The 27,448-nt window shown below is 43.6% G+C and overlaps 2 protein-coding genes and 1 long non-coding RNA gene across 4 annotated transcripts; 2 read left to right on the forward strand and 1 right to left on the reverse strand.

The window, feature by feature from the left end:
* The first annotated feature begins 200 nt into the window (after positions 1-200).
* Positions 201-8,386, forward strand: POLR3F (RNA polymerase III subunit F). Its single transcript, XM_080584691.1, has 9 exons — positions 201-324; positions 638-755; positions 2,418-2,485; positions 3,428-3,495; positions 4,260-4,372; positions 4,981-5,124; positions 5,899-6,006; positions 6,730-6,921; positions 7,521-8,386. Exons 1-9 carry the CDS (start codon positions 269-271, stop codon positions 7,596-7,598), a joined length of 945 nt encoding a protein of 314 aa, XP_080440817.1. The 5' UTR covers positions 201-268; the 3' UTR covers positions 7,599-8,386.
* LOC308191839 lies at positions 5,131-12,539 on the reverse strand. The gene is made up of 3 exons (XR_013948302.1): positions 12,400-12,539; positions 11,062-11,140; positions 5,131-5,573 (listed from the first exon to the last, which is right to left on the reverse strand). It is a non-coding gene; the product is annotated as an uncharacterized lncRNA (long non-coding RNA).
* Positions 12,058-27,400, forward strand: SEC23B (SEC23 homolog B, COPII coat complex component). Of its 2 annotated transcripts, none has more exons than XM_080584683.1 (20): positions 12,058-12,280; positions 12,501-12,736; positions 13,759-13,816; positions 14,237-14,323; positions 14,531-14,767; positions 15,142-15,227; positions 15,988-16,132; positions 16,665-16,823; positions 17,646-17,761; positions 18,568-18,691; positions 19,177-19,257; positions 19,597-19,686; positions 20,165-20,271; positions 20,448-20,601; positions 21,958-22,035; positions 22,322-22,483; positions 23,282-23,368; positions 24,763-24,918; positions 25,955-26,020; positions 26,866-27,400. In XM_080584683.1, exons 2-20 carry the CDS (start codon positions 12,516-12,518, stop codon positions 26,953-26,955), a joined length of 2,304 nt encoding a protein of 767 aa, XP_080440809.1. In that variant the 5' UTR covers positions 12,058-12,280; positions 12,501-12,515; the 3' UTR covers positions 26,956-27,400. The 2 variants fall into 2 exon arrangements, with proteins under 2 accessions (XP_080440809.1, XP_080440810.1); XM_080584684.1 differs by having other exon boundaries at positions 12,058-12,275.
* The last annotated feature ends 48 nt before the right edge of the window (positions 27,401-27,448 follow it).

Below are 27,448 nucleotides of genomic sequence, written 5' to 3' on the forward strand. Positions count from 1 at the left end.
CTTGATCCCCACCCACCCCACTCGATCCCAACCCTCCCCCGTCAATCCCAATCCCAGAGCCCCTGCCCATCCCCACTGGATCCCTGCTGCGGAGCACCTGCCCACCCCGCTCGATCCCTGCGCGCCCCACTCGATCCCTGCCCTCCCGACTCGATCCTCCCCCCCCAAGTTACCACAGACGCCACGATCCCGGCCTAGCAACCGCCCCGTCCCGCCTCCCCGCTCCCCGCCCGGCTCCGACGCCATCGGTGCGCGCCGCGGCGGCGCCATGGCGGAGGTGCGGGTGAAGCCGGAGGCGCCCGACCCGGTGGACATCGAGAGCCGGTGAGCGGGGCGGCGGGGCCGGGAGGAGCGACCCCGGGGCCGCAGCTCTCCTGCCTCCCGTCGTTCGGTTCCTAAAGCTGTCTGGTCGCTGCTTGCGCGCCGTCACTTTCCACCCAGGGCTTAGAGCGGCGCAAAAACAAAATGGAGCGAAGTTTGGTTTCTCCGGGGCTTGCCGGAGCGCATAGGCATGACCAAGAAGCATTTCGTCATTGTTTTATCCATGAGCTCTTCTCTTCTTGCCCTTCAATCCCGACCCCGACCTTTCGGATGCGGCAGGATACGGTTTTTAACCTCGCTATTCTCCCCCTCGCAGGATAATCGAGCTGTGCCACCAGTTCCCCCACGGCATCACCGACCAGGTGATCCAGAATGACATGCCGCACATGGAAGCCCAGCAGCGAGCCATGGCCATCAACAGGCTGCTCTCCATGGTAGGCCCCGCGGAGCTCCCCCGTTGCTTCAGGCACCCCGCGCCACTCGTATGGACGGGCTGCGTGGTGGCCGCCGGCTGGGCAGGGCTACCGAGCGGGTCTGGTTGGAGTCAGTGGCGTTTGCTGTAATTTACGGTTGCCATAGCTTCTTTTTGGTTGCCATAACCACTCAGGGTCTCCATAACCAGTTAAACATACCTCAAAAGTTACCGTTTCCGCTCTGTAATAGAAAGTTAATGTGCGTATGTCTACTTGTCTGTATAGGTTAGGAAGCTGCCACTGAGAAGTAACACATTAGTCTTCTGAGGTGTGCAGAATCCTTTGCTCTTCCCCCCTATGTATTACTTTCTGTATTTACTATGTAAAATAAAATGCGATACAGTGCTCTTGTATGTAACAGTCAAGTGCAAGTGTAGTTACTGTGGTTCAGCAGGGGGTTAGCCACAGTGATAACGAAGCCTGGTAGGGAATGAACTAGCTAGTGATAAAGAGATGAAAGAATGGATGTTAGCCTATGGTCTTATATGTGAAGCATTTCACCAAACCCCTCATGAAATCCTGAGCTTGTGGATTACTCTGATAATAAGCAGGTGAGACATCTGAGGAGTTTGTTTGCATCTTCTAGAAATTTCCTACATCTTGCTTGGCATTTCCCTTTGTTATCAGGACTCCAGCCTAAGATAAGATTGAGCATCGCAGTCAACTCCTGCTACATGTTAAGGAGTAGATAGGAGCTGTTGAGTTATGGTTTAGTGTGGTATGAACTTCAGTATCAGCTAACCAGACTTCTTAGCTCGGTCCATACTACATGGTTCTGGAAGTAATCTAACCTACCTCATTTTGTTTTTTCTATTTATCAATATATTTATCAGGACATTGGCTGTGAGCTTTTTTGTTCAATATCTTTTGAATTGGTTGTCCAAATTTCAGACTGAGGCTTCAAAGACAGCTAAGTCTCTAAAACTTGTCTAAAATACATGTCTTGGGGAGTGGGATGTGGGGGGAGATCTAGTAAGTGCCTTATTGGTGGGGGGAAAAACTGTGGTGAGAGATAGGCCTTAATAAGAATCTGGGAGATAAGCTGCGAGTATTTCTTCTGTAGAAAAGCATTGAGAGGGATCATCCTGAAGTGGGAGCTCCATTCAATTACATAATCCAAATCTGGAAGAAACAAGATTGTAACTGTGGGGAAGGGATCAAACAGCAACGGAAAAGCAAACGTTAACTAATGCTGTTATGTGCATGTTCTTGAGCTTCTCTAATTGCTTGCTTCTTTCTCCAAAACAGGAAAGAGGAATTTGCCTGGTTTAGGCATAGCAGAACAAGTCTTTGAACAAGTGTGTGAGAGATGCTAGTAATTCTCAGTCCTGGCTGTCAGTTTTCCAGTGATCTCTACTTAAGCCAAAAAAAAACCCACAAACAACCCCTAACAAAACAAAAACTTTTTTTTTTTTTTCTGATAGCTAATGATAAATGGATACTCATAGGGAAAAAATAGCCTCAGGGGTATCGTTGTGTCCAACAGATAGAAATGTTAAATTTCCTTTTTTTATTCAGAAGTCTTTAATTTTTTTTTTCCTTTACAAGTTAAGGAGACTTTTTGCCACATTCTGAAACAAGCTGTTTGAAGGAGAGTAAATGTGCTGTGTCTGTTTCTCATAGGGGCAACTGGACCTTCTCAGGAGCAATGCAGGTCTCCTGTATAGAATCAAAGAGTCTCAAAATGCAAGGTAAGCCTCACACTTGTTGAATAAATATTTGAACACAATTCTGACGCTTGTGCCTCATTGCTGAGAAGCCACCAAGCAATTTAACATGGATTCTGGAACAGGAATATTACAGAACTTAAGCGTACCCTCCTAAAACAAGTATTTAACTCCCCTGAGCCGAACCTGGAAACTGTTTTAATGGTTTCTCCTAAACAGAGGCTATCATGGAACTCTCCTTGTAATGTGCTAGTGGAGTTCCTGAGCTGTCAAAGCGATCCGTGCAAACAGATGTTTATGTTCAGGTGAAATCCAGCTGAAGTTCGACCATACCATCTGCAACTGTGGTTCTGTGGTCTTCCTCATTGCTCGTGTTGCATGAGCAGTGCTCACATTTATAGAGGTTCCAGGAGACCACTTGATCTGCTGTGCGTGTTCTTCATTTGATTTATTAAAATGTACCTTCAAACCATGTTTTGTGATGACTGTGTAAATATGAGTAAGAGGCGCCAGACTTAATTCTAGAAAGAAATATCCTTCAAAATTATCCTCAACGCAGGCATCTCAACCTCTCTTTACAATGCGTTAGAAAAAGATTGATGAATTCAGGTTTTCTCAGCCCAGTGGAAAAAGCGTGTTTTAGAGGTGGGAGCACTCTGCTACCCATTTGTAGACATTCCTTCCAGAGACAGATTATCCAAATTATGTTCTGTGAGTGTTTGACCTTGTGTTAGTATGTGGCTTTGAATTCCCCATTGTTACGACAAGCTGAGTGACTCCTGCTTACTCACGTTTCTTTTCAAACTGGGTTCTTTTCTCTTTACTGTGGCTTCTCACTGGCAAACTTGGATGGATTGCGTAGATTTTTTCTTTGTGCATTGTGTTTTTTTTATAGTATTTGTTTTCAGTTTAAAACTTTCAAACTTCGGGCCTTTTAAAAATCCTGCTGTCTGTTCTACTTTACAGTAAAATGAAAGGCTCTGACAATCAAGAGAAGCTGGTTTACCAAATTATAGAAGATGCAGGCAACAAAGGTAGTTCAAATAAATTATAACTGTGAATGATACTAACTCTTTTTATGGAGCTGTTCTTGTCCAAACATTTAAATGTTTGTTTAGACAATACAAATATAAAATCTAGAGTGGCCTTAACAAGTGTGTAGCTAATGTTCCCCTTCTTTAAAAGCAAAGAAAGAGACGTTTCTCTAGTAAAATAACAACCTCTTCTGGCTGGCTTTTTGGGGTCTCTTTCAGAATATGAATTATGACTTATTTATGGGACTCAAACTGAGGAATCTGTGCAGAACACTCACTAATTAAAAGAAAACGTGATATCTATATTGGGTTTAATAGCTGTACTGCCAGCAAAAACTACTACTAGTAACCATGCTTTCTTAGCAGTCTTTGCACACTCCGTTTTAGAGATGGCAGATAGAACTGGCTGTACTTTTTGTTGTTGTTGAAGGAAATACTGGTTATCTGAAAAATGCAAGAACATTTACTTGATGTATTCATGTTAGCAGTCAAATGGGGTCTGCATTAAGAGCTCTCAGAGGAGGGGTAAAGGGCATAAGGACACTTTGGTGGCTGTGGCATGTGTTTTGTTTTGGCAGTTGATTTTTGTTCCATCCTCTTCTAACTCTTCCTTTTTGCTGGGAGTCATAGGATCAGGAATACATGCTATGGCTGGCAAGCAAGTCAGGCGATGCTGTGTTGTGATTTTTGGTTTGTGAGTACTTGCAGAAACAAGTGGCTGCTTCTTGTAATTAATTTCTGTTCATTTCTCTGTTTTTAAACAGGTATTTGGAGCAGGGACATTAGATACAAAAGTAATCTGCCTTTAACGGAGATCAACAAGATACTGAAAAACTTGGAAAGCAAGAAACTAATTAAAGCAGTTAAATCTGTGGCAGTGAGTAGTTTGTGACTTTTTTTTCACCATTTCAAATGTTAGCTACATGTTTGAACAGGGGACTGGGAGCAGAGAAGCTTTGTTCTGCCACCAGCTTGGTCACTGACTGTGCTCTGAGGTTGGACTCTCCACCTTTAGAATGCGTGTTTGAGGTGTGCCAGATATAAGAGGCCATAATGTTTGCTAAATATTCAGCATACTACTAACAAACTGATTAATAATCTAATTAAGTGATAAATACATCAAGTTCCTGTAAAGATACTCTTCTTCTGCCCACCTTTGCCAGTGGAGGGGAATTAGGTTAAAAACTAAACTTGGAGCTCATCTTCAGTGATGTTTGAATTGCGTGTGCATTGTTAGTAGGATTGTCTCTTCTAATGGTATGTTATAAAATTATAACATACATTATATAAAATTAAATATATATCTAAATGTATGAATCTTCTCTTTATGTCCATGTTACCTACGGGTCAAACACATTAATGATAGCTTGAGTCAGCTGGATTTCTGTGCCGTAGATTTTAGGTGTAGTAAACTATTTCTTCTGCGGGTATTTTCTTAAATCTTCCTTTCTCATGGGTTAAGAGCTGTGCACTTTTCTCTAACAGGCATCCAAAAAGAAGGTGTATATGCTATATAACCTGCAGCCTGACCGGTCAGTGACGGGTGGGGCTTGGTACAGTGACCAAGACTTTGAGTCTGAATTTGTGGAGGTGTTAAATCAACAATGTTTTAAATTTCTACAGAGTAAGGTGAGTGCTACCGCTAAACCAATCTTCCATTTGTATCATGCAAGTAATTCTTTTATTTCTAAAACCAGTGATGGACAAGACTTAAGTTTTCCATTGTGTCTTCTGTGTTACCCTTTGTTACAACTGGATCAGCAAATCTGTACTGGATTTTTGTTTGTCACAGCAAGTGTGATGATACTGCATTTTAATAATGCATATTGTTCCACCCTTCACAGGGAATGAAACCTTCTACCTCCAAACTCCAATGACAAGCTAGGCAGAAAATGACACAGGACCAAACAAAACAGCAAAAATTATTATTATTATTTTTTTCGCCCTCAGGGCTGCTCATTTCTGAGAGGCTAAAGGCACTAGACAGGCAGCTGTGCCTGGAAGACTTCAGTCTTCTTTAGTCTTAACTGCAGAATCCTGTTCTCCACTAAGTAAGTCCTAGGCAGATTGCAGCATTTCTGTTAAATAAACAAACAAGGTGATAGGTACAGCAGAAACTTTTCATTGTGGCAACAAAACACCAAACACTGATATTCCTTCATATCAATCTAAATTACCATGCAATTTTACACTAAATGACATAAAATTTACCTTTGGATGTGCACTGCATTATCTCACATACATCAGTCTTGAGGACATAACTGTAAAGACTAAATAAAAAACATGTCCCAGAAATGGTTTGCAAACTAACTTTTATTTTTCAATCTGCCTGAAACTGAACTGTGAAGGAAGCTGTTGTCGATGAGTACTGACGAGAACTTGTCTTTGTTTTTTTTCCCTCAGGCAGAAGCAGCTCGCGAGAGCAAACAGAACCCCATGATACAGAGGAACAGCTCATTTGCATCATCCCATGAAGTGTGGAAATACATCTGTGAGCTGGGTATCAGTAAGGTCAGAACAGATTTGTATTACTTCTCTCAAAATTGTCAGTACATGACTAGGTACAGGAGTGAGGTCCTGCAAATCTGGTAAGGGGCTGATAAGCGCTTTAGTACCCTGCAGTTACTGAAGTGGGGGGTGGGTTTTGCTGCTGTGTTGCTTTTTGAGGAGTGTCAGCGGTGCTGTATGGGATTCCAGGATAGTTCATGCATGTGGGTTTTCAAAGATGTATAAACGTTGGTGTTTACATCCTTGCAGATGGAAACTGGAATGAGTTTTCATTTAATAAACTCACCTGGGATATGTTTTATAATTTCTTTCAAGTTTGCCTATGCACTTCAAACAGTTTTAGAAGGAGAAAACAACAATGCCGTTACTAGTCACCATCAACAGACTATCTTCAGTACTTCTGACTTTTCTTCTTCCACAATTGTTTTGCTGTAAAATTGGACATGTACCATGCTAGGATGATGTAGATACTTGAGGCGCATAGGAAAATCCTTTTTAGCCAGTCAAGACTAGTGTAATCCAAAGGTGCCTGGGAGGAAGGACATGTGTTTGCTTTTCTTTTTGTATCTGCACAGCCCCATGAAGTGCCCAGTAAGAACTGTGTCTTCATCTGGGCTAGGTTAGAACTCCAAGGATTTGGAGTTCTTATGGAGTTTACTCTCATTTTCTTCTTGCAGGACTTACTGGCACGTCCTTTCTGTATTTATTTTACAAATTGTTTCCTAGGTAGAGTTGTCAATGGAAGACATTGAAACCATTTTAAATACACTAATATATGATGGAAAAGTGGAGATGACGATTATTGCTGCAAAGGAAGGGACGGTAGGCAGTGTGGATGGACAGATGAAGTTGTACAGAGCTGTCAGTCCTCTCATACAACCTACCGGGTTAGTCAGGACACCCTGCGGACTCTGCCCGGTAAGTGACAAATTGTGTATGTGAATATGCGGGTGTGTACAAATTTTGGGTACAGTCTTATAAATGGCCAGCCAGTGTAAATCAGGGTTATGCTTGTGAGTGATTCTTACAGATTTCTAAGCTAACTATGCTCATGAGTATCATTTAACATCTTAATGTAAGAGGCAGAGTCTTTAGTTTAGACCAGGATGCCTACTTACAAGCTGTCTCTTTCCCTTACTGTATGTAACAGGGTGCTTTCAAGTCAGCCTGTTCCAAAATATAACTTCTTATCTGATCCCGAGTTTTTCACCTATTTATATATTAACAAGCTAACTTCTGTTTAGCTTTTGGTCTTTTCTGCATGGATCCTGAACTGATACATGGGTGAAACTTGCCAGGCGTGTCTGTTTGCATCATTTACTACAGTGGGGTCTGTTTTGCTTTGCTATGCTCACATTACTCTTCCTCAGTTCTGGTTTTGGACTTCCTATACTTTGTCCTGTGGTAGACTACTGTTTCTCTACTGGGAAAGAAGCAGAAAACACAAGATCATGCTTCTAGTTCAGTCGTGCTTGCTGTACATAATTACTCCACTGACACAGGGCTTTCTTTCCCAGGTTTTTGATGATTGCCATGAAGGTGGTGAGATTTCTCCATCAAACTGTATTTATATGACAGAGTGGCTGGAGTTTTAAGGGGAAAGAAAAACTGTAAACTGGATTCATTCTATATAGCCAAGGTGACAAAGCGGCTTGCTTTTTTAAAAGTGGACTTCTAAATTTGTGAAAAGCTTCAAGACAACTTCAAGTTCCTTCCTTTGTTTTTCAAGTAAACATAAAGCAGCAACACATCAATTACGTGTCCTGTGAGTGGGCTGAAAATCAAACCAGGACTGAAGATCCAAGACTGAAGTGAAAACAGATCCATTCTTGTACAAAAATGTGTGTGACTTGAAAAATGTCATAGAACTGGGTGGTGATGTGTCACTTTCAAGGATTGTGTTGAGTACTCTGCAGACATTTACTTAAAATGAGAGAAAATAAGTCATCAGCCGATCAGAAAAACTTGCTGGTGAGTGTTGCCAAGAATGAGATCCCAAACTTTGTGTTCAGACTAATGCTGCTGATGGAGCTTAAGTCCTAAAGCTGACACTTTTTTTTTTCCCATGAGAGCTACCATCTAATTGGTGGCTAAAAATCTAATGTGGGAAAGATCCTAAATATGTTAAATAGAACTCACTGATTCTTCACCAACTTTCTTACCTGCTAATTTATCATTAAAATGCCGTTTGATTTTTCTTAACGTATTTTTGTGCTTCGTTTTCTCCACTGCTATCATTATCTGGTGATGTATCTGTATTTATTCCTTCATCTGACGGCTAGAGGATCATCTAATCTGTGTTGCTGTGTTCTGGCAGCTGCGTTATGTACACACATGTCAACTGAAACTGTGATTGTAAGTATTCTGTAAAGATGTATTTTCCAGAAGAGAAACAGTTCCTCTGGGCTGATACTACAGGTACAGGGGAAACTTTTATAGATTGTCTGAATGCCCTCAGGGTTGCAAAAGATGCCAGTGATAGCTGTTTGTACATAAATATGGCCTTGGTTTGTGATCTGAGAAAGGCATGATACTGGCATATCTTCAAAAAGCATGATCTTCTCTTCTTGTGATGTGGAGCCAATTTGTTTCTTGTAAGCATAGCCTCTCTGGCTCCTCTGTGTTTCTCTGGACTGATGAATTGGCAATAACTTATAAATTGTGTTGTAATAAGGCTATTGCCCTTGATGGTAGCCCAAGGCATGCTGGAACATGGATGTGTTCTTTGAGGAAACTAGACACAGCTCTCTACGAATATCTGGCAGCATTAGAGGTGTGATGCTCTTTGGAAACGTGGGTTCAAATCCTCCTTTGTAAGTAAACAGACTTTTGTACCAGCTGTGCTAGTTACATCACCTCTTCCTTAATCTGTAATCGAGCAACATCTTGAGAAGTCGTCTCCTTTTTCGTAAGTTAAAATATTGTGCGTATATGGTACAGCCAGCTCTCTGCCATCCAGAATAACCAGAGGGCTGGGATGAAGTACTCGTGGGCAGGGCACTGTAGATGAGTGAACATTGCAGAGAGCCTGGTCCCAGTACAACTTGTTACCTATGGCTTAGCCGTGCTGGATATCTACACAACCACTCAGTATCTTTGTGTTAGCCTCACAGTGCTGGGAAACAGCGGGGTTGAGCACAACAGTGGACTTGTTGCATCTAGCTATTTTCAGAGCTCTGTCTGAAGATAAGCCCTCCTGGACACCTTGTTGGGAGGGCAATGGTCAAGCAGCTTTGCAGCTGAGTTGTCAGCATGCCAGGAAGTCCGACCACGAGTAGTAAACAGTTGGCTAATATAGACAGATTTTGAAGAACAGCCTACCAAAGTGGGGTGGGAGACTATACCAGTTACTTCAGTACTGTCCAGGAATTTGTCACTTCTAAAAGCGGTCTGGATGCCATAAGGAAGTGTTTGAATCTTGATTCCTCTTTTCCTGCTTATAATGCGGACAGCGGACAGAAGGCTAATGCCCGTAGGTACAGTGCAAGGAATAAAAAAATATGTATTTCCTGTCCCATAAAGGGAAGGTGTATATACTGAGGCAGCCAGGCATGATGTCTTAGACTGGAGCAGACAACTAGAATGACAAGCTGGCACATCCGGGGAATGACTTTGGTGTTAGCTAGTGTGCATGCCCACAGCTGTCTCTTTTGTCATAGTGTTGTCTCTTGCTTGATGTGACAGGGATGCACCTCTATCTACAGAGGCAGAAGTGTTGTCAAAAAAGAGATGTGGGGGTGAGATTATTATATGTTTGTTTTTTCTCTGCTGCCTTTAACCCCTCAGCACACTGAAGCCTGAGAAAAATGCTGCTAACTTCACTGAAAGGAGTCTTAACATAAATGACATCCTTTACGTGGCCAGAGGTAGCTTGACTGAGGTGTGGGGCTGGGATTGCCTTTGTCTTCCTGCTTTCAAAGATGACCTAACACAACAGGGTGTGCATCCTGCTGCTGCAGAGATAACACAAATTGCTTGTGCTCTGCTTCATCTGGAAGATAGCTTTCAGGGAAACAACACGTCCTTATCACGCACGTGTGTCACTTTGTGGTGTGACCATATTCACTGGCAATAAGAAAAAGGACAGAGAGCTTGTTGTCAGTGAACACATTTAGGAAGTGGAGAGCTGGTCTATTAAGCACTTTAAATTCTGACTCATTTATGCAGGGATTATCTGGTTGAGATGTCCTTATCTTTGTGGTCCCCGAACCTTCTTAGCATTGCAGTTGTTAGGAGACTTGTCAAATTTGGAAAAAATATGCCTATAGAGAAAAGTAAAGCAATTTCACTTTCCTATCTGTAAAATAGGAATCTCTGATCTGTCTAAATAAGAATGATCTTTGTCACTAAGGATCTTCATGAACCCGTCTGACCTATCAGCCTGTTTAAAAAGAGAATAAATATCAAAAGGTAACATTATTAGTCTTTTTTCCTCCCAGGCTTCCTTCATTTTTTTCCCCTCTACCTGGCAAAGCTATCCCCACTAAAATGTGGTACGAAATGTAATGTTTTAAGGAAGTCATACTAGCTGCAGTACTGAACACCAAAACATACCACCACCAAACCATCTTACACTGGAAAGCACAAGCTGCTTCTTTCTTTATGTTAGCCTCATAACAAGAGAGCACACTTCAGCAGGCGCACTCGGCTGATACCTCTCACTGCTGTCGGAGGTGTTACGCGTGATGGTTGTTCGTCTGGTGCTGCTCGACCTCCTGTGTTGGGAGAGCTCAGTCCCGTTCCTGTGAGCCCTATGGTGTGCAGCTTGCCAGTGGTAAGCAGCAGTCCCGAGGCAAGTTGGAGGTCACACCCAAATGCCATTTTAACGTGAAATGAAGTGCAGGATTGCTTTTGTTTCCAAGAGAAACATTAACTACAGTGCCAGGCTGTACTGTGAACTGAGAGGAAGTACAGCTGCCAGGTACTGTTTAACACGCCTAGCCTTCACAGTCCAAAGTTTAAAACAATGACAAGCTTAAAGCTTTGATAGTGAAAATTGTGGCTGATTGGCTGTTTGGATTTTTTTTTTTCTTAAATTAATTTGCTTACACATCTCACCTTTACTGGAGGTGGAGTGGTGGTTGTTCGTCTGGTGCTGTTCGAGTGCCATCTGCTGTCTCATCCTGGTATGGCTGCCCTGAGACGAGAAAAAAGAAGTCTTAAACCCTGGCTTGCTGTTTTGCCTCCACAGGCAGAGCAGGTACTGGGGGGGGGAAACAACACTGAGTGGGGACAGCTGGGTCTCCTATTGCTGCCAAACATTTCATGCTTTGTAACAGGGTGTAGACACCTTAACGCACAGGATCATCTTCCACACCATGCAGACCCTTTCCTTTTTGCTTCATGTAGCTGGAAACATCTGTCAGGGTGATGGGTGGAGAGGCGTGCAGCTGTGCTGAGCCCAGGGACAAACATGTCCCACAAGGCGTGCCACGGAGGGTCTCAGTTTCTGCTGAAAACGTTCACTTGCTCCCTCAGGAAGTTGATTAGAATCATTTGGTTTGGAAAAGACTCCTAAGGTCATCAAGTCCAGCTGTTAATTACTGTACTTGGTGCTGCTCTGGAGGTCTGGTGGGTAGGGATGGGAGGAAGCCGAGTTCAAAGTGCTCTCCTCGGGGTTGTTAAACATCGAACAGATGGAGGTTTATACCCCCCCCCCCCATCCCTCTATTTTTGAGCTAGCTGATTGCTCCAGGTAAACAGAATGGGAAAATTGTTGCTTGGAGTTTTGGTGGCAGCCTGTGTATAAACACGGGGCTTTAGGATTCTGCTCCGTGTGCCAGATCACGGTACTTCTTAAGTGCTTTATTTAACCTAACTCTGACAAGGTGGGCACAAACCAGCCGTGGAGACAGAAAACAGGAAAAAAAAAACCAACATCTGTAGCGTAACACCAGACGTAAGAGTTCGCGGCAATGTGGAATTTTCGTCATCCCCTCAGCCAGCCCCTTCCTCCTCCGCCCCCCAGCCAACCCCATAGTGCCCGTGAGGGAGTCGACGCTGCCTCCCCCATATTTACTAAGGACACCCCTTTCCTTCTATTCACCCTCTACCCTTAGCCAAGATGGCCTCCTGACGCCGCCGCCGCCACGTTTGGTGTGGTCACCCCTTTCGGAACGCTGTGGAGGGGTGGGGCGGGTGCCCTTAACCAAGATGCCGGCGGGGCGTGCCGGCGCCGCCATCTTGTGTGCGGGCAGGCGGCGTACCGCTGAGCTGGCCTTGCCGGCGGAGCGGGGCCTGCCGGGACCGAGCGGCGGCGGCGGCCGGGAGCGGTGAGGTGCGGGCAGGGCAGGGGGGCGCCGGCCGGGCCCCGGGGGTGGCGGGTGGGCTCCACAGCCTCCTCACGGCCTCACAGCCTCCTCACGGCGACCTCCTCGGCCTCGCAACAACACCCACCTCGCATTCGGGCGTTGGTTGTCAGATTTTCGTCTTTCTGTGCTGGGTTTGCTGAGGTTTTAGACAACCTGCCTGAACGCGCGCTGCTTCGGTCCTTCCAGAGCTGCTGCAGCCCCATGGCGACGTACCTGGAGTTCATCCAGCAAAATGAGGAGCGTGACGGCGTGCGCTTCAGCTGGAACGTGTGGCCCTCCAGCCGGCTGGAGGCCACGCGCATGGTTGTCCCCCTCGCCTGCCTCCTGACCCCGCTGAAGGAGCGTCCGGACCTGCCTCCCGTGCAGTACGAGCCGGTGCTTTGCAGCAGGCCGACGTGCAAAGCGGTGCTCAACCCGCTCTGGTACGTGTTTCTTAGCTGGGGACGTTGAGGGAGACGTTATCCTAATCTCCCTTATTCACTTTTTTCTTAACCTGGTGCTCGTCGGCTTTCTTCGCTTAGTTGTAGTGAGTGTGTTAAAAGCCACGCATGCCTAGCTGGATATGGTAGATGCCAGCTTATAGCTGGAGCTGCCAGAACCTGAGGAGAGAGGGTTGTCTTCAGGAGGGCTGTTAAGCTGAAGGTAACGTGGAAACAGCCAATCCTGTTACCATCCCAGAGAGTTTTGTGGTGGATGATGAAACATAGAACAAAGATAGATGCCAGTTTTACTGATATTGTCCTGTGGGCCGTCGTGTTCATTTGGTTTCCTGCTTTATACACATCCTGTTGGTTGTAGGTCATCTCCGATATGAGCGTCTAGGTTTTCTTCGCAGTTTTGCTAAGAATTTAAGATGAAATCTTTGTCCCGAAATCATGCGGTGATTATGCTTACTTGGAGCATAGCATCGGGCTGAGGAAAAAGGAGGGAAACTAGTTAGAGGAAGTAGGAAGAGATCAAGCCCATGAAATAGGAGTGTGGCTAGGCTTTACTGCACTAGCAATTATTGTATGTATTGGGCTGAGAAGAGTAAACTCCTTGGTGCAGTTTGTTCTGTGTTTGTACAGGATGTGGGTGGGTGGCTTCTGCTGCTCTGTGACTGGAGCACTTGTGTACTGCAGCTATACAAACAATAGGATCACTGAGATAGGCCCAAGCATAGCAAAAGAATAATAAGATGTAAACTTTTGCCTACCAAAGCCAGAGCTTCGGAGAGCTGTTGGTGGTCCCTCGTGCTGACAAGCCTGGAAGCAGCCAGGCCGGCTGAGGTAACAGTCTTTCTGGCATTAGAACAAGAGTCTGAATCCCTCCAACCCTGTCATTGGAGCTGTAGTGTCTGGTATTTTGTTTCTTCTTCGGTGCTGTGAAGCAGCGTAGATAACTGTGAAGCTGGGTTGTAAGATTGTTCCTACAGTTATACTAATGCCTCACCTTTTCCCTGCAGCCAAGTTGACTATCGGGCCAAGCTCTGGGCTTGTAACTTCTGTTTTCAGAGAAATCAGGTATGTTGAAAAAAGCCTCAGCCGTTCTATGTTTTCGGTGAGCGTTTTATTGATGACCTCCCCTGGCAAAGGATGTTAAAAAGAGCAGAAATTCCACCTCTCTAGGTTTCATCTCTTGGCCTTTTTCCATTAATGAACCCAGGCCAGAGTACTTGTTAATGAGCCTGTTTTATGTGACATTTTGCCTTTTGCTTACAGTGGGATGAGTAAGTAGCTGTCTGTACTGCTGGCCACTGTTGTCTGTGCTTAGGAAAGCAGCAATACAGGGCTCTTGTCATGAATTAATCAGGTTGGCATGGTGGTAGTAAATAAAAAGTTGAATAACCACATCACAAGCAGGGCAACCTCTGTACTGCAGAGGAGGGCCCTACATTTCTGCCCGGCAAATTCCTTGTCCTAATTTTTGGTTCTGTTTTTCAGTTCCCTCCAGCCTATGCAGGCATATCTGAAGTCAATCAACCAGCTGAGCTTATGCCTCAGTTTTCAACAATTGAATATATCGTGCAGGTGAGTCATAGGCAAGTTTGCAGCCCCCAGAGCTGTCTTGTTTGTGATATCTTCTGTATGTATTTGTTTTAATTAAGATAACGGAAATAAGTGTGACTTATATAAGATGCTTAAGATAGGGCTCATTTTATTCTTTGACTGGAGTCATGATAGTAAGTGTCATCCAGCATATGTACGTGCCTAGTAAACCCATCTCTTTCCACCTAGCGAGGTCCACAGACACCGTTGATCTTCCTGTATGTTGTTGACACGTGCTTGGAAGAGGAGGACTTGCAGGCACTGAAGGAGTCCCTCCAGATGTCCCTGAGTCTGCTGCCTGCTGATGCTCTGGTGGGGCTTATCACTTTTGGCAGAATGGTCCAGGTTCACGAATTGAGCTGTGAAGGGATTTCCAAGAGCTACGTCTTTAGGGGCACAAAAGACCTGACGGCTAAGCAAATACAGGTATGTCCTGCCAACTGTTAGGCCAGTGGCTTGTTCCTGTTAGCTCTGTTGACACCACTGCTGTCTTTCAAGCTCTGAGGGAGGAAGGAAGGTTCAGTGCTCTTTATTATTTGTTATGCCATTACCTTCCCAGTGCCTCTCCTGTCTTGTTGTCATTGCGAATGTTTAGAAGCTTGTCCAAGATAGATCCATCATGCAAGATATAAAAATTCTATTGATGATTTCTTAATGGGGATGTAAAGATTTGTTATTTCACAGTTTTTAATTTACTTAGTGCCACGGCACTGCAGGCCATGGTCTATATTGCTTGACAACAAATAATGTTTAGTGTTTGAATATTACACCTCCTCTACCTCATTTTTTCTGTTCCGTAGGATATGCTTGGGCTTTCGAGGCCAGCTGTCCCCGTTCAACAAGGAAGACCTCTTCAGACTCAGGAGCAACCTGCTATTTCAAGCAGGTAAGTACTACGTCAACACAGCAGAAGAGCAGGGAAGATGTTTTTTGACCCTTTGGGATCACACTTCTAAACCTAGGTTTCTTAAGAGGAATTTTTGTAAGAAGACTTAAATGGTATTGTCTTGTCACAGTTATTGCCCTCCGTCATGGGATAGGTACGGATGGGATTTACTAGAGCAATGCTTTATACTTCTGTAGTATCTTGGTTTTGCAGTTGCAAGAATGTAATTGCCATTTGTGCTGGATTTCTACTTGAAAAGCGTAAGGTAGCAGCCTTTGGAATGCATATTGTTCAGGGGTTGTATGTGTTTAGAGCAAGGGTCTTTTGGTTCACCGGCCAACAGGGACCTTGTTTGAGTAACATTTCTACCTGTCACCTTCTATTCCTTGCCTAATCAAGTCCAAAAAAAGATCGGCAGGCAGGCAGTGACCGTGAACAATGAAGCTGTATTTGCCTTTGTTGAATACAGTGTTTTCTTCCTCAGCTCCTCTTTTTCATCACCATTGAAGCCCCTTTCCTATGCTTCATGTGATTTTTGCTTTCTCCTTGGTTCCTGATGACTTGCTTTGGTCAATTCTGTTATTTTGCCCAGGCCTGTTATCTAGGAAAGTTTGTACATGAAGGAGTGTGCCACATGACTTTTTGCTTCTGATAACTCTGTCTGAGCGCAATTTAAGCGTGCTAGGAACAGAGGCACTTTTCTTCTCTTAAACTGAAAGGATTTGTAAGCAGGAAAACATTTCATTTAATTTTTTTTCAGGTTTCTGCAGCCAGTTCATAAGATTGACATGAATTTAACAGATCTCCTGGGAGAACTGCAAAGGGACCCGTGGCCTGTGACCCAGGGAAAGAGGCCTTTACGTTCCACTGGAGTAGCTCTTTCGATTGCTGTTGGCTTGTTAGAGGTACTCTTACTGCTGCTGTTTCTTTGAGATGAGCTGTCTTTGCTGAGACACGTGCAGGCCTCAGTCCAGCTTGGTTTGCGTCCCCTTTACGTTGGGATGCAGCGGTGCGTTTTGTCTTTACTGGCATTTGACAAGAGTTAACACCAGCTGGTGTAGAGTGGGCTGGGAATTTACATCTAAATGTAAATTACATTAGAGAAGATGCAGGTGTTTAAAGGTCTCTGATCCTTGTGCATATGGCCACGTGGAGTTGCTTGCATGTACTGGGTTTATCCGAGGGTCATCTGAGATATATGTAGAAAGAACAGAAACTGCCTACTTCCTGTTGTGAAGCTTCATGTAGCTTGAGCCTAAACCAGAGGGTGCCCGACAGGAAATGCACTGCTGCTTGTCAGGGCTGCCTCTGACAGCAATGGGTTCCTAATGATATTGCAGAAGAGCAAGCAGATGCTTCTCTAAAGAAAGTATTGTCCTTTTTAAACACCCTCTTCCTCTCCCTGCTCTCTAATGTAAGGCCTTATTTTTATTTTAGGGCACGTTTCCAAACACAGGGGCCAGAATAATGCTGTTTACAGGTGGGCCACCAACGCAAGGACCGGGCATGGTGGTGGGAGATGAACTGAAGACACCCATTCGTTCGTGGCATGACATAGAGAAGGACAACGCAAGGTTCATGAAGAAGGCCACCAAAGTAGGTGCTGGTGTCAGCTGGGGGCAAAGGCACACGCAGCAGCTTAGGCTTGTTGCATGGCATGGTGTGTTTAAAGACAAAAACAGCGTTCTGAGTGTTGGGACATGACACAAACCCATGTAGACAGCTGCCCAATATCCTTCTTCAGGGAGCAAACATCTTACTTTCTTGCTATGGGAACAGTGTGTCTGTTATATAACACATACAACACACATATATTTGTGTGTGTCCATGAAATGTACGAGTCTTTCTGTGTGTTAAGGTCAAGGGAATGGTGAAAGAGACTTGCTGCCAGTTACTTCTCCGGCCTGGTGTTGTGCCTTCTCAGAGAAGTATTTCAGTGTTATTTCCTAGCTGATGGTGGGTGGAGAGCTTTGTATCTTCTTCAGGGAAGAGGGGAAAATAAAGCCTGTTCTCCCAAGAACTGGTAGCTTCCACAAAGGGTCCTTTATCTCCTGACATATGAAAGAACAGTCAAAAATTCAGGCATGAGATGTGCCTGGCAGCTTAGAGGAAGCAGTATCATACGTGTCCTCTTTACTATCATCTAGAAACCTTTGAATTTCTAGTATGTTATCACTGATAGAGTCCGTGCTTGGATGAGGGTAGCAGTTCATGTCTTCTCTGTACCTGTGACTTGCAATTCAAGCTTATCCAGGGAGGGAGAAGTGTGCTCAGGCAGAGAGCTGTTTACCTTTTACAGTGCTGGTATTGGCTTAGTTTGTGCTTTGTGCTTCAATGTGTTGTCCTTGGCCAGAGAGCAGAAGAAACGTTGCCTGATGCAGCATCCTCAACGCTGTGTGCGTTGTCTCTTCTCCCCAGCACTATGAGACTCTGGCCAACCGCACTGCAGCCAACGGGCACTGCATCGACATCTACGCCTGCGCCCTGGATCAGACCGGGCTGCTGGAGATGAAATGTTGTGCAAACCTCACCGGGTATGTTCACAGCAGGAAACACAAAGGTGGCACCTGCGTTTTTTTGGAGGGGGAAAATGGCTCAGAAAGCAGTTAGTTTGCTATCAAGACAAAAGGGAGAGATTTTTGTCGTTTTATTCTAAACTGTGGTTTGAATTTGCCAGGAGTTATATGGCAAACATCCCCTGATCCCAGTCCACATTTCTGAAGTCTCAAAGTAGCACATGAATTAACACTGCTGGTAGAAAACTTGATGTCCTGCTTTTGAGAAAGGTATTCTAAAGCATGGTGCAACATGTCTTTTGCAAATGCCTTTTGCCTCCTTCAAACGCCTTGGCAGGTAACCAGCACCCTTCACAGAATTGATGGGATGCAGATTCCATGCACTGTGGTGCGTGCATGACTGAAGCACCATCAGAAGAGCAGAGCTTCAGGCACGGAGGGCAGAAGCTTTCTTTGTGTGGGCAAGATTTTCTCTGCTTAACAGTTCATTTTGCTTTCTCAGGGGGAGTAGGCTGAGCAGAGTTCTCTGGGTTGAGATATTTGTAACCCCTGGAACATGAGCATTTTTAAGGCAGCTGAAGGGATGGCAAGATACACAGTTGAGAAAGCAAGCTGGCAAAGACGGAGCATTAGCTTGTCTGGCTTTGGAGGCATTCATTAATCTGTGTTCTCTAATACGAATTCTACCTATGCAAACGCATGCTTTTAAAACAGTTTCTGCCCGTGTTTGCATGCATGAGAGTTGGGGAGGGGTGTATCCTTTGTGATTTACTTCTAGTTTCTAATTGTTTCAATTTCTTTTTATCTTCTTATTTTCCTCTTAGAGGACACATGGTGATGGGAGACTCCTTCAACACTTCTCTCTTCAAGCAGACCTTCCAGCGCGTTTTTAACAAAGGGTTCAATGGGGACTTTCGGATGGCTTTTGGTGCAAGTTTGGAAGTGAAGGTGAGAGTTCAGTTAAATTGGCTGACGTCAATGGGAAAATGCAAGTGCTGTTGATTGGAAAAGTTGATTAAGTATCTGTGTTGTAGAATTTTCTATGTGTTTGAGGTCAGCTGAAGTGCCTGTTTTGGAAGAAGTACCATAACGGATTGAGTGGAGGGATTTTTGTTTGAAAGCTTATTAATTTTTTTTTTCTTTCTTAAAAGTAAAATTCTGAACTTTGCTTTTCCTCATTCAGCAAGTAACATTTCGTACTCTCTCATGGTGACTATGGATATATCTCCACTGTTAAGAGTACCTACGTGGCCACATTTTATGTTCACTAGCTGTAGCAGTAGGTGACAGGTGACCTGGGAAGGTACTCAAAGATGCTTTTCCTGGTAGCCATGTACGTTCAATTTATGATAAAAGCTGAGCAGCTGATTCAGTCTGTGTATGTTCTGTTCTACTAACTTTTTTTTTTGAAAACTTTTTTGACCTTGTTCTAGACCTCTAGGGAGCTGAAAATTGCAGGAGCTATTGGACCATGTGTATCCTTGAATGCTAAAGGACCATGTGTTTCTGAAAATGTAAGTTTCCAATATGGAAAAACAAAACAAAACCAAAAAAAACATACTGAAGTAGGAAACTGCAAAATTTCTGGCTAGACCTACAGGTCAGCTAGAATGTGAGAGTTTTCAAGAAGAGCGATTTGGAAACATCCCCAGGAAAAGGCATTTTTTCCTAGATTAAGTTCTTGCCCTGTAAAAATCTCCTTGTAACCGCATGCCCTTCAGTAACTTAATCCATACCCAGAAGATGAGAAATGCAGAAGGACTGCCACGACTTGTATCTCTGATCGGAATTTAACGGCTTGCCTTACCCACTGCCAGAGACAAAAAGGCTCTTTTCTCTTCAATTCTGTGCAGGAACTTGGAATTGGAGGAACATCTCAATGGAAAATTTGTAGTTTGGATCCCAGCACAACTCTGGCCATTTACTTTGAAGTGGTAAATCAGGTCAGCCCTTGTTTTTCTCTTTTTAGTCTTCATTTTTACAAGCTGAGTAGTTGTAACAGGGCCAGGAAATGAAATGGCATTGCTTGTGTTGTCGATGGATGGTTGTAAAGTGCCAAAGTAATTTTCTTAGAGGTTGTTTCCATGTGTATAAATTGCATGACGTTTTTACTTTGTACAAGAACTGCATTCTTTCTTCTTGTCTTCTTCTGATGGCATTCATTCGCAAAGAAGAAATAGTCTTTTTGCTATTAGGTGCTCTGGAGAATAAAAGGACAATTGCTTTCAAATTCTTGGAGAATTGATCCTCTAAGTTGTAATATGAGATGGCTCACAAGCAGATGTTTTTCTCTTCTCTTGTCCATCTCAAGCTTGAACTTATTCTACGATTATTCAGTTGATGCCCTGGAGTTGTTCCTGTAGTGTACAGAGCTATGGCAAAGGCAGCCTGTATTGAAGGCTTACCTTATTTCATTTGCAGCACAATGCACCGATTCCTCAGGGAGGCCGAGGGGCAGTGCAGTTTGTCACTCAGTATCAACACTCCAGTACACAGAAACGCATTCGTGTCACCACCATAGCCAGAAAGTGAGTATCTCGTGCCAGTTCTTTGGCAGAATGGCAGAAACTTCAGCACAGTCTGTGCTGGAATTGCTTTAGCCTTTTATTGCATGCATTGGCCGCAGAGTATTTGGCACAGGGGGAATAAATCTGGTTTGGGTTTTGCTGAAGATGAATGCACTAACCCTTTACTAATCCTTCAGCTGGGCAGATGCACAGAGTCAACTCCAGCACATAGAAGCTGCGTTTGACCAGGAAGCAGCTGCTGTGCTGATGGCGCGACTAGGTGTGTACAGAGCTGAATCTGAGGAGGGACCTGATGTCCTGCGGTGGCTGGACAGGCAGCTGATCAGACTGGTAAGACCAGTAGGCTGCGGTTGAGTGCAGTCTTAATTCAAATAAAAGTGGTCTATTGGAATGAAAACACCATTCTTTTTCCAGGTTGACTTGTTTCATTGTGTTCTGATCACAGTCCCATAGTTGTAGTATGTGATATTTGGAAGACGATATGATTGGTAAATTTGTGGTGGGTTAGGTAAGCATCCCATTGTGCTGAAAGGGCCAAACCTGAGATGAAAGAAGTGATAGTGGAACCACGATAATGCAGGTGGGAAGGGACCTCTGGAGGTCTCAACACCCTGTTCAAGCAGGGCTAGTTTTGTATTGCAGCAGGTTGCTCTGGGTCTTGTTCACGTGAGTTTTGAAGATCTCCAAGGATGGAGGTTGTCTTGCTTCTTGACAGCCTGTTTCAGTGATTGATTGCAGTTACTGTGACTTACTACTTTTTGCGGTCAGAATTTCCATTTCTACAGCTACCCATTAGGTAGTTGCAGACAGCACAGTATGACCCCAGATCCCACTTCACTAGGCTGAACAAACCCAGCTTCTTCAGCCTCTGTTCCTGCATTGGGTGCTCCAGCCCCATCTGCTAGGCTCACTTCAGTACGTCTTCTTATGTCTTGCACCGGGAAGCCTCAAACTGGACCCAGCATTCAGATGGGCTCTCACCAGTGCAAACTTGAGAGGAGTTGTCACTTCCCAGCTAATGGCATTGTCCTGTGTCCTCATAATGTCTCTTTCTTCAGATTCCACAGGTTTAAGCTGCCTTAAACCAAGTCAGTTCCAGCTTTTTCTGAACACCTGTGCAGATTTGATACTAACAGTTACGGCACATCAAAAACTGAAAAAAAACAGCCAGTGTCAGATAGGAATTTGAGTACTGAAACACACATGGGCATGCCACATGCTGAAATGGTTGTGGAGTCATTTATAGTTGATAAAGAGGTTTTAAATTGATAAATTTTGGTAAGGATGCTTCTTATTTTCAGTGAAGCAGTTAGTGAAATTCCAGTTTGCTGCTGCTCTAGAAGGAAGCGGAGTTGATGCTGAAGTGTTTCATAGTGTACAAAGTAGCTAAAGTGTGATGTAGTATTCCTGATCCAATGGAAAAATGGATGGTACTAGAAGCACTATTTCTTTCATTCTTAGATAACTTTGAATCTAGATTCAAAATTCTAGATTTTTCTTAGTAAGTCGTCATTCTCATTCCAGTTAGATAAAGAAGTCACTGACATATGTAACAAATTTAAAGGGTATTCTTATTTTACTTCTTGTTGTGGCATTCATGACTTGGTTGCTCTGTTTAAAAACATGTTATTGCTGATGGATGTGTGTGAGGGAGAGATAACCAAATATGCATTTTGCTTCCTACAGTGTCAGAAATTTGGACAATACAACAAAGATGATCCCAACTCCTTCAGATTGTCGGAATCATTTTCTTTGTATCCCCAGGTAAGAATTTATCTTCTTGGAGCTCTGGGAAAAGTGTGCAAGGGTGAGTGAGAGCGATGATAAAGCATCTAGTACCATCCCTCAGATTCACGAGGGAAGGAACAGATGCTTTTTGAATTTGGTGGGCTGGTCCTGTGGTTGAGTGCTGCAAATGACTGGTAATGAGGAGTTCACTGGGATATTTTTTTTCCAAAGAATTTGTTGTTCACGTATACAAATTTCTGAGTACAGAGCTTTCAGCGTGACCTTACTGACACTTCTCTTCTTGCTGATCTTTCTGTTGCAGTTCATGTTCCATTTGCGACGCTCCCCATTCCTGCAGGTCTTCAATAACAGTCCAGATGAATCTTCTTATTACCGTCACCACTTTGCTAGGCAAGATTTGACCCAGTCTCTCATTATGATCCAGCCCATCCTTTATGCTTATTCTTTCCATGGACCTCCTGAGGTAAGCCTGTGTTTAACAGAAAGAGGTGGATCAAACCACAATAACAAGCATTCAGTCAGAATAATAATAGTTCGTCAAAAAGGCCCCTGTGTATTTTTTTAATCGAGGTAATTACTAGGGGGTGACTTGGGATGATGTAAAATATACATTATATTTTCAGTTGGCTTTCTTTCAGTATGTAAATCATACTTTCAGTAGGCTTTTAAAACGCACACGCATACACAGCAAAGAAAAACCACCAAAAACCGAACACCTGGTGAATCTTGAAGCTCTCGGTAGCGCTTCTGTTTCTCTGCCAGAGGCTGCCTCCTCTACTGTGTAAGTCAGCAAGCTTCAGCCTTGCAGGTCATAATCTCTCACCAGCTGCTTGTTTTCAGCTGTTTATGCAGCACTGTTAAACTGCTGCACAAACTCTGACAGCCACCTTGAGTGGAGTGTGTCTGGCAGGAAGGAAATACAGAAGCTGCTGGAGTAACATTTTAAAACATTCTTGGCAGCGTTTGCCAGAGTCCATGTATTTTTTTTTTTTGAAACTTTTGCTCAAGATCACTTCAAACTAAATTTGATAGCCAGAGAAATTGCTTTCACACCCATTTCATAAAGTAGCTGAGGACCTGCTGCTCCATTCAGTGCTGCCCCAGGAGGCTGATGGTGCTCTGCAAGGCATTCTCATGGGCTGAGCAGCCCTCGACAGTCTCCTCTGTACACGCGTGGCTGAGCAAACTGTTCCCCCCCAGCTGTGCAGGTTAATACGGTTCTGAGGGCGCAGTAGCGACTGACCTTCTTTGTTTTCTGCAGCCGGTGCTTTTGGACAGCAGCAGTATTCTTCCTGACAGAATCCTACTGATGGATACTTTCTTCCAGATAGTTATTTACCTTGGTGAGGTATGGTGAAATGCATTCTCGCTCTCTGTTTGCACTCTTCCTCCTGCCATGCAGGCAAACAATGTCACTGTTAGTACAAAATGAACCGCTTTGCTAGCGTAACAACATCATATACGTGTTGCCAGTTGTAATGCACAGAAACCCTACAGGAGTAGCTAAGGGTGTGTTCTGCAGTGAGCAATTGCTGTCATGTTAGCTTGGTAACGCAGGTGAACTTTTCTTGTCGTGACTGGAAAAGGCCAGAGAAAGATGAAACTCAGCAGGGCAGAGGGAGCTGCAGTTTGTTTCGTCAGATACACGACATAGTTGGTTACTGGGTTTTGACACTAAAATACTGCTGCTCTGAAAGAAATCAGTTATGAATTTTGCCGGTTTCTGTTTGTAAATATTGGATGTTCTCGAGGTCTGCTCCTGTATTCCTTCCATCATCACTGACATAAGCACTTAGGTGCAGGCTACTTCTGAACCTTCAGACCAATATCCAAAGCTGGCTTGTTCTCCTCTTCTTTCTCTGGCAGTGTCCCTTTTTAATTCCCCTCATATCCTTTCGGTCCTGCCTGGGGAGTAGTCCACATGCAGTTTCTTCTACCTAAACACGAGATCGAACTGGAATTTAAATGAACTCATCTTTGCTTATGGTCAAACATTCCTATTAGTGAATTTTTTTGGAGGTGTCTTAACTCTTCCCTTCATTTTCGAACTGAGCTATTGATATTTAATGACTGTTAATAGAATGCTTAAATTTTGGTATGATAGCTTGCAGCAGCTCCATTATTGGCTCCCAACATTCCTCCACGTAGTGTTTGTTCTCTCTGAGAAGAGAGCAGGGATATGTGAGTGACATGAGCAGGAGTTGAATGGTGGAGTCAACAACGATAAATCTTCCGAAGTTACCTTAACCAGTGTCTCCATATCTCAACTGTTGTGAAGTAACACACTCAGCGGCTGGGTAAAATTAGACAAAGGAAGAGTGAGGTGTGTGATCTGCCTATGTACGGAGCAATTGTCAGTTAGCAGTGTCACTTGAAAATAGCGTATTACGATGGCTGCTCCATTTAAATCAAATTTGAGTCAAATTCAAAATGTCAGTGATTTTATAGCTGCTTGGTACTTTTATGTCAATGCAGGCTGAAACATAATGCCTTGAAGTTTTCTTTGAACAAATTGTTCTTGTATTGCACAGACTGCTACCCAATTTTGTGTTGAGTGCCTTTTCTTAAATTAAGGAACAGACAGAAACTAAACAATATTATTGACAGAACAGTGAAAGCTTGTTTGTCCTGTGTTCCGTAAGCAGAAGCATGTGTAATGTTCTACTGCCTGAAGAAGCCCCAGTTAAAAAGGGGAGGCTTGTAGACGTCTCTACCACTTTTTAATTTCTTCCCTGTCAACAGACTATTGCACAGTGGCAGAAAGCTGGTTACCAAGACATGCCTGAATATGAAAACTTCAAGCACCTGCTGCAAGCCCCACTGGATGATGCCCAGGAAATCTTGCAGACTAGATTCCCAATGCCACGTTACATCCACACGGAACATGGGGGCAGTCAGGTAAGGAGGTTTATTCAGGAACTCTTTCTGTTGAATAAAGCAAATACCTGTCTTTTCCTGCTTTACGAAAGGGGTGGTTTTGTAAGTTAAATACAGTGATAATTTAGCCTTTAAAAGTACAGAGCTTACAGATTTTCTCATGAGCTCTTACTGCCACTTTTTTCCTTTAATAAGCCAGTCACTCTCTGGATATGCTTTTGAAATCTGAGGATGGAAGGTGGGGGGAAAAAAAGCTTAAATATATTTATTTATTTCCCAAAGAAAAAGTGGGAAATCAGTGACTTGGCTCCGTAATCTAAACTTACTCAAGACAGGGAGTGCGGTTAGTTTGCCATGACCATAAGTCACACTGAATGATTGAACATCTGTTCCTTTATTCTTGGATGCCAGACGAGGATATAAAATAGTTCCTATTTTTTTTCTTTCTGGAATTGCAGTAGTTCAGTGCTTGTCTCTGGCTGGGTGGTTGTCTGTAGGAGTGAAGAGGCAGGAATCGGTAATCCAAACCAGAATTTTGGTGTTAATTTCTGATATTATGAGTGTTACCCTGGTTCTCCATTGACCTCTTTTCTACGGTGCAGATGGGGACTTGCAAGGGATGCAGCTGGTGACGTGGCTGTGTCACGTGGAACCAGAGCTGCCCTGCCAAGCAGGCACCGCTTGCTGCAGCAGAGATATGTCCCTTGGACAGACCTTCAAGGTGACGTCCTCCCTTTCAAAATGGAGGTGCCCATGGGGAACTGCCACCACCTGGTGGTAAACTCCCTTCCCTGCTGTTACTTTGTAGATAATGCAATCAGCAGAACTTGCTGCTCTGTTTTTGAGACAACAGGAAAATGCCCCAAGTTTTAAGTTCAGTAAAATTGTCTATGGAGCAGGGCTATTTCTGAACTTCAAACCTGTTTAAGTTAAACTAGCACATTGCTTGTAAAAGCAGAGGAAAATCACTATTCATGTATCTAAGGTGGTAAGTCTTATGAGAGTTGACAAGTCTGCCATTTTGTAAAAACAGTTTTCCCATGTTTTGTTTTAATAGGCCCGGTTCCTCTTGTCTAAAGTGAACCCTTCACAGACCCACAATAACCTCTATGCATGGGGCCAGGTAAGCAATGGAAGAGCTGCTTATGTTTGGGAATGCTGTAAAATGTACATCTACATATTTGTCTGCATAGGGGCAGTCCTGCTTCATCACATGGTATTAGGCCACAAACTGGTTCTATTTGTCCTGCTCTTACCTAATGGCTTTTTGCAAGACATCTGTGCTTGGATTTGAAAATTTTACAGTGAAAATTTTACAGTACAGTTCTTTATGCTGCAAAGTACAAAGAAGCAAGGTTACTTCTATGCACCAAAGGATTTATGATGGAATTACTGGTTGAAATTGTAATAGCAGTGCTTTTGCCCCTTTGATCTCCCTTCCTCTCACGTAGCTAGCTACTTGTGTAGGGCACAGACCAGGAGAGTGTATTTGGTGGCTGCTACTGATGGATGCAGCTAAGTTGATACGGGAACTCCTACAGGTTCTAGATGACCTGACATAGAAATTTGTTTTCACCATTTGCTATAACTCTGATGTAAAACCCTTAGGACATAGTGTATTTGTTCTTTTGGAAAAAGTAACTAGCATATGGATACATATCTAATTTTTCTGCAAATAACAGGTATTTACATTTTTTATCTTGTTTGTGTAGAGCTTTGGGCAGAAAACTTCCTATTGCTTTAGAAAGAAGAGACATTTTTGCTGTAGCTGCAGATGGCACTGAAGGATGTTGTCAGTGCTGTAATCAAAGAGTGGTCTCTTTTGAGTAGGTCTGTCCTTTATAAGGAAAAGGTGAATGATTTAATAGGCAATTAGCGTTAGTAGACTGCTGACCTCTGATTTGGTTTCAGTTAGTCCCTGGTGTTAATGTTATTTTAGACTCATTATTTTTTTTAACTTGTCTGCAGGAATCAGGAGCTCCAATCCTGACAGATGATGTTAGTCTCCAGGTATTCATGGACCATCTGAAGAAACTGGCAGTTTCAAGTGCATCGTGACTTGGATCTGACAGAAGCAAGAACAGAAGAATTACATGGATCATGTTGATGACAAAAGTGGAATGATCTCTTTACATTTCCTTCTCTTTTAGAATACAGTTTTTAAATATTGAATGAAATAAATATGTGGGGAGAGTTTTGTACTTTGCCCTTTTAGATATTAATTTATTTGTATTCCTTTTTGTCTCTATTGTTTACTCTACCTCTTTCATACTGTAATTAGAGTTAAAGTAGCCCTTAGCAGTCTTTACCTTATTTTGTAACATTCTTTGCTTTTAAACGGTGTATTTTAGCAACCTGTATTAAGGAAAAATAAAACCGGGTAAGGAAAGCATTAATAGCCGGTGCCCTCCCCAGCGTGGCTGGACGCACCATGGCCTTGGCCTACCTCCTTTCCACTTTTGAAAAATAAAACACTGGGCTGCGCAGAAACTATTAAAATTAACTTCAGTCGCTGTTGCCTAAGCGCTCACTGGGGGAGGGTTTGAGGGCG

Source organism: Anser brachyrhynchus (genome assembly GCF_964034855.1).
Source record: "Anser brachyrhynchus genome assembly, chromosome: 3".
Classification (NCBI taxonomy): domain Eukaryota; kingdom Metazoa; phylum Chordata; class Aves; order Anseriformes; family Anatidae; genus Anser; species Anser brachyrhynchus.

Coding starts and splice junctions, on each gene's coding strand:
- POLR3F (XM_080584691.1), top strand. CDS start 269: ATGGCGGAGGTGCGGGTGAAGCCGGAGGCGCCCGACCCGGTGGACATC. Junction 5,125..5,898: donor TTAAATTTCTACAGAGTAAG/GTGAGTGCTACC, acceptor TTTTTCCCTCAG/GCAGAAGCAGCTCGCGAGAG. Junction 6,922..7,520: donor CACCCTGCGGACTCTGCCCG/GTAAGTGACAAA, acceptor TTTCTTTCCCAG/GTTTTTGATGATTGCCATGA.
- SEC23B (XM_080584683.1), top strand. CDS start 12,516: ATGGCGACGTACCTGGAGTTCATCCAGCAAAATGAGGAGCGTGACGGC. Junction 13,817..14,236: donor TCTGTTTTCAGAGAAATCAG/GTATGTTGAAAA, acceptor TCTGTTTTTCAG/TTCCCTCCAGCCTATGCAGG. Junction 23,369..24,762: donor TAGTTATTTACCTTGGTGAG/GTATGGTGAAAT, acceptor CCCTGTCAACAG/ACTATTGCACAGTGGCAGAA.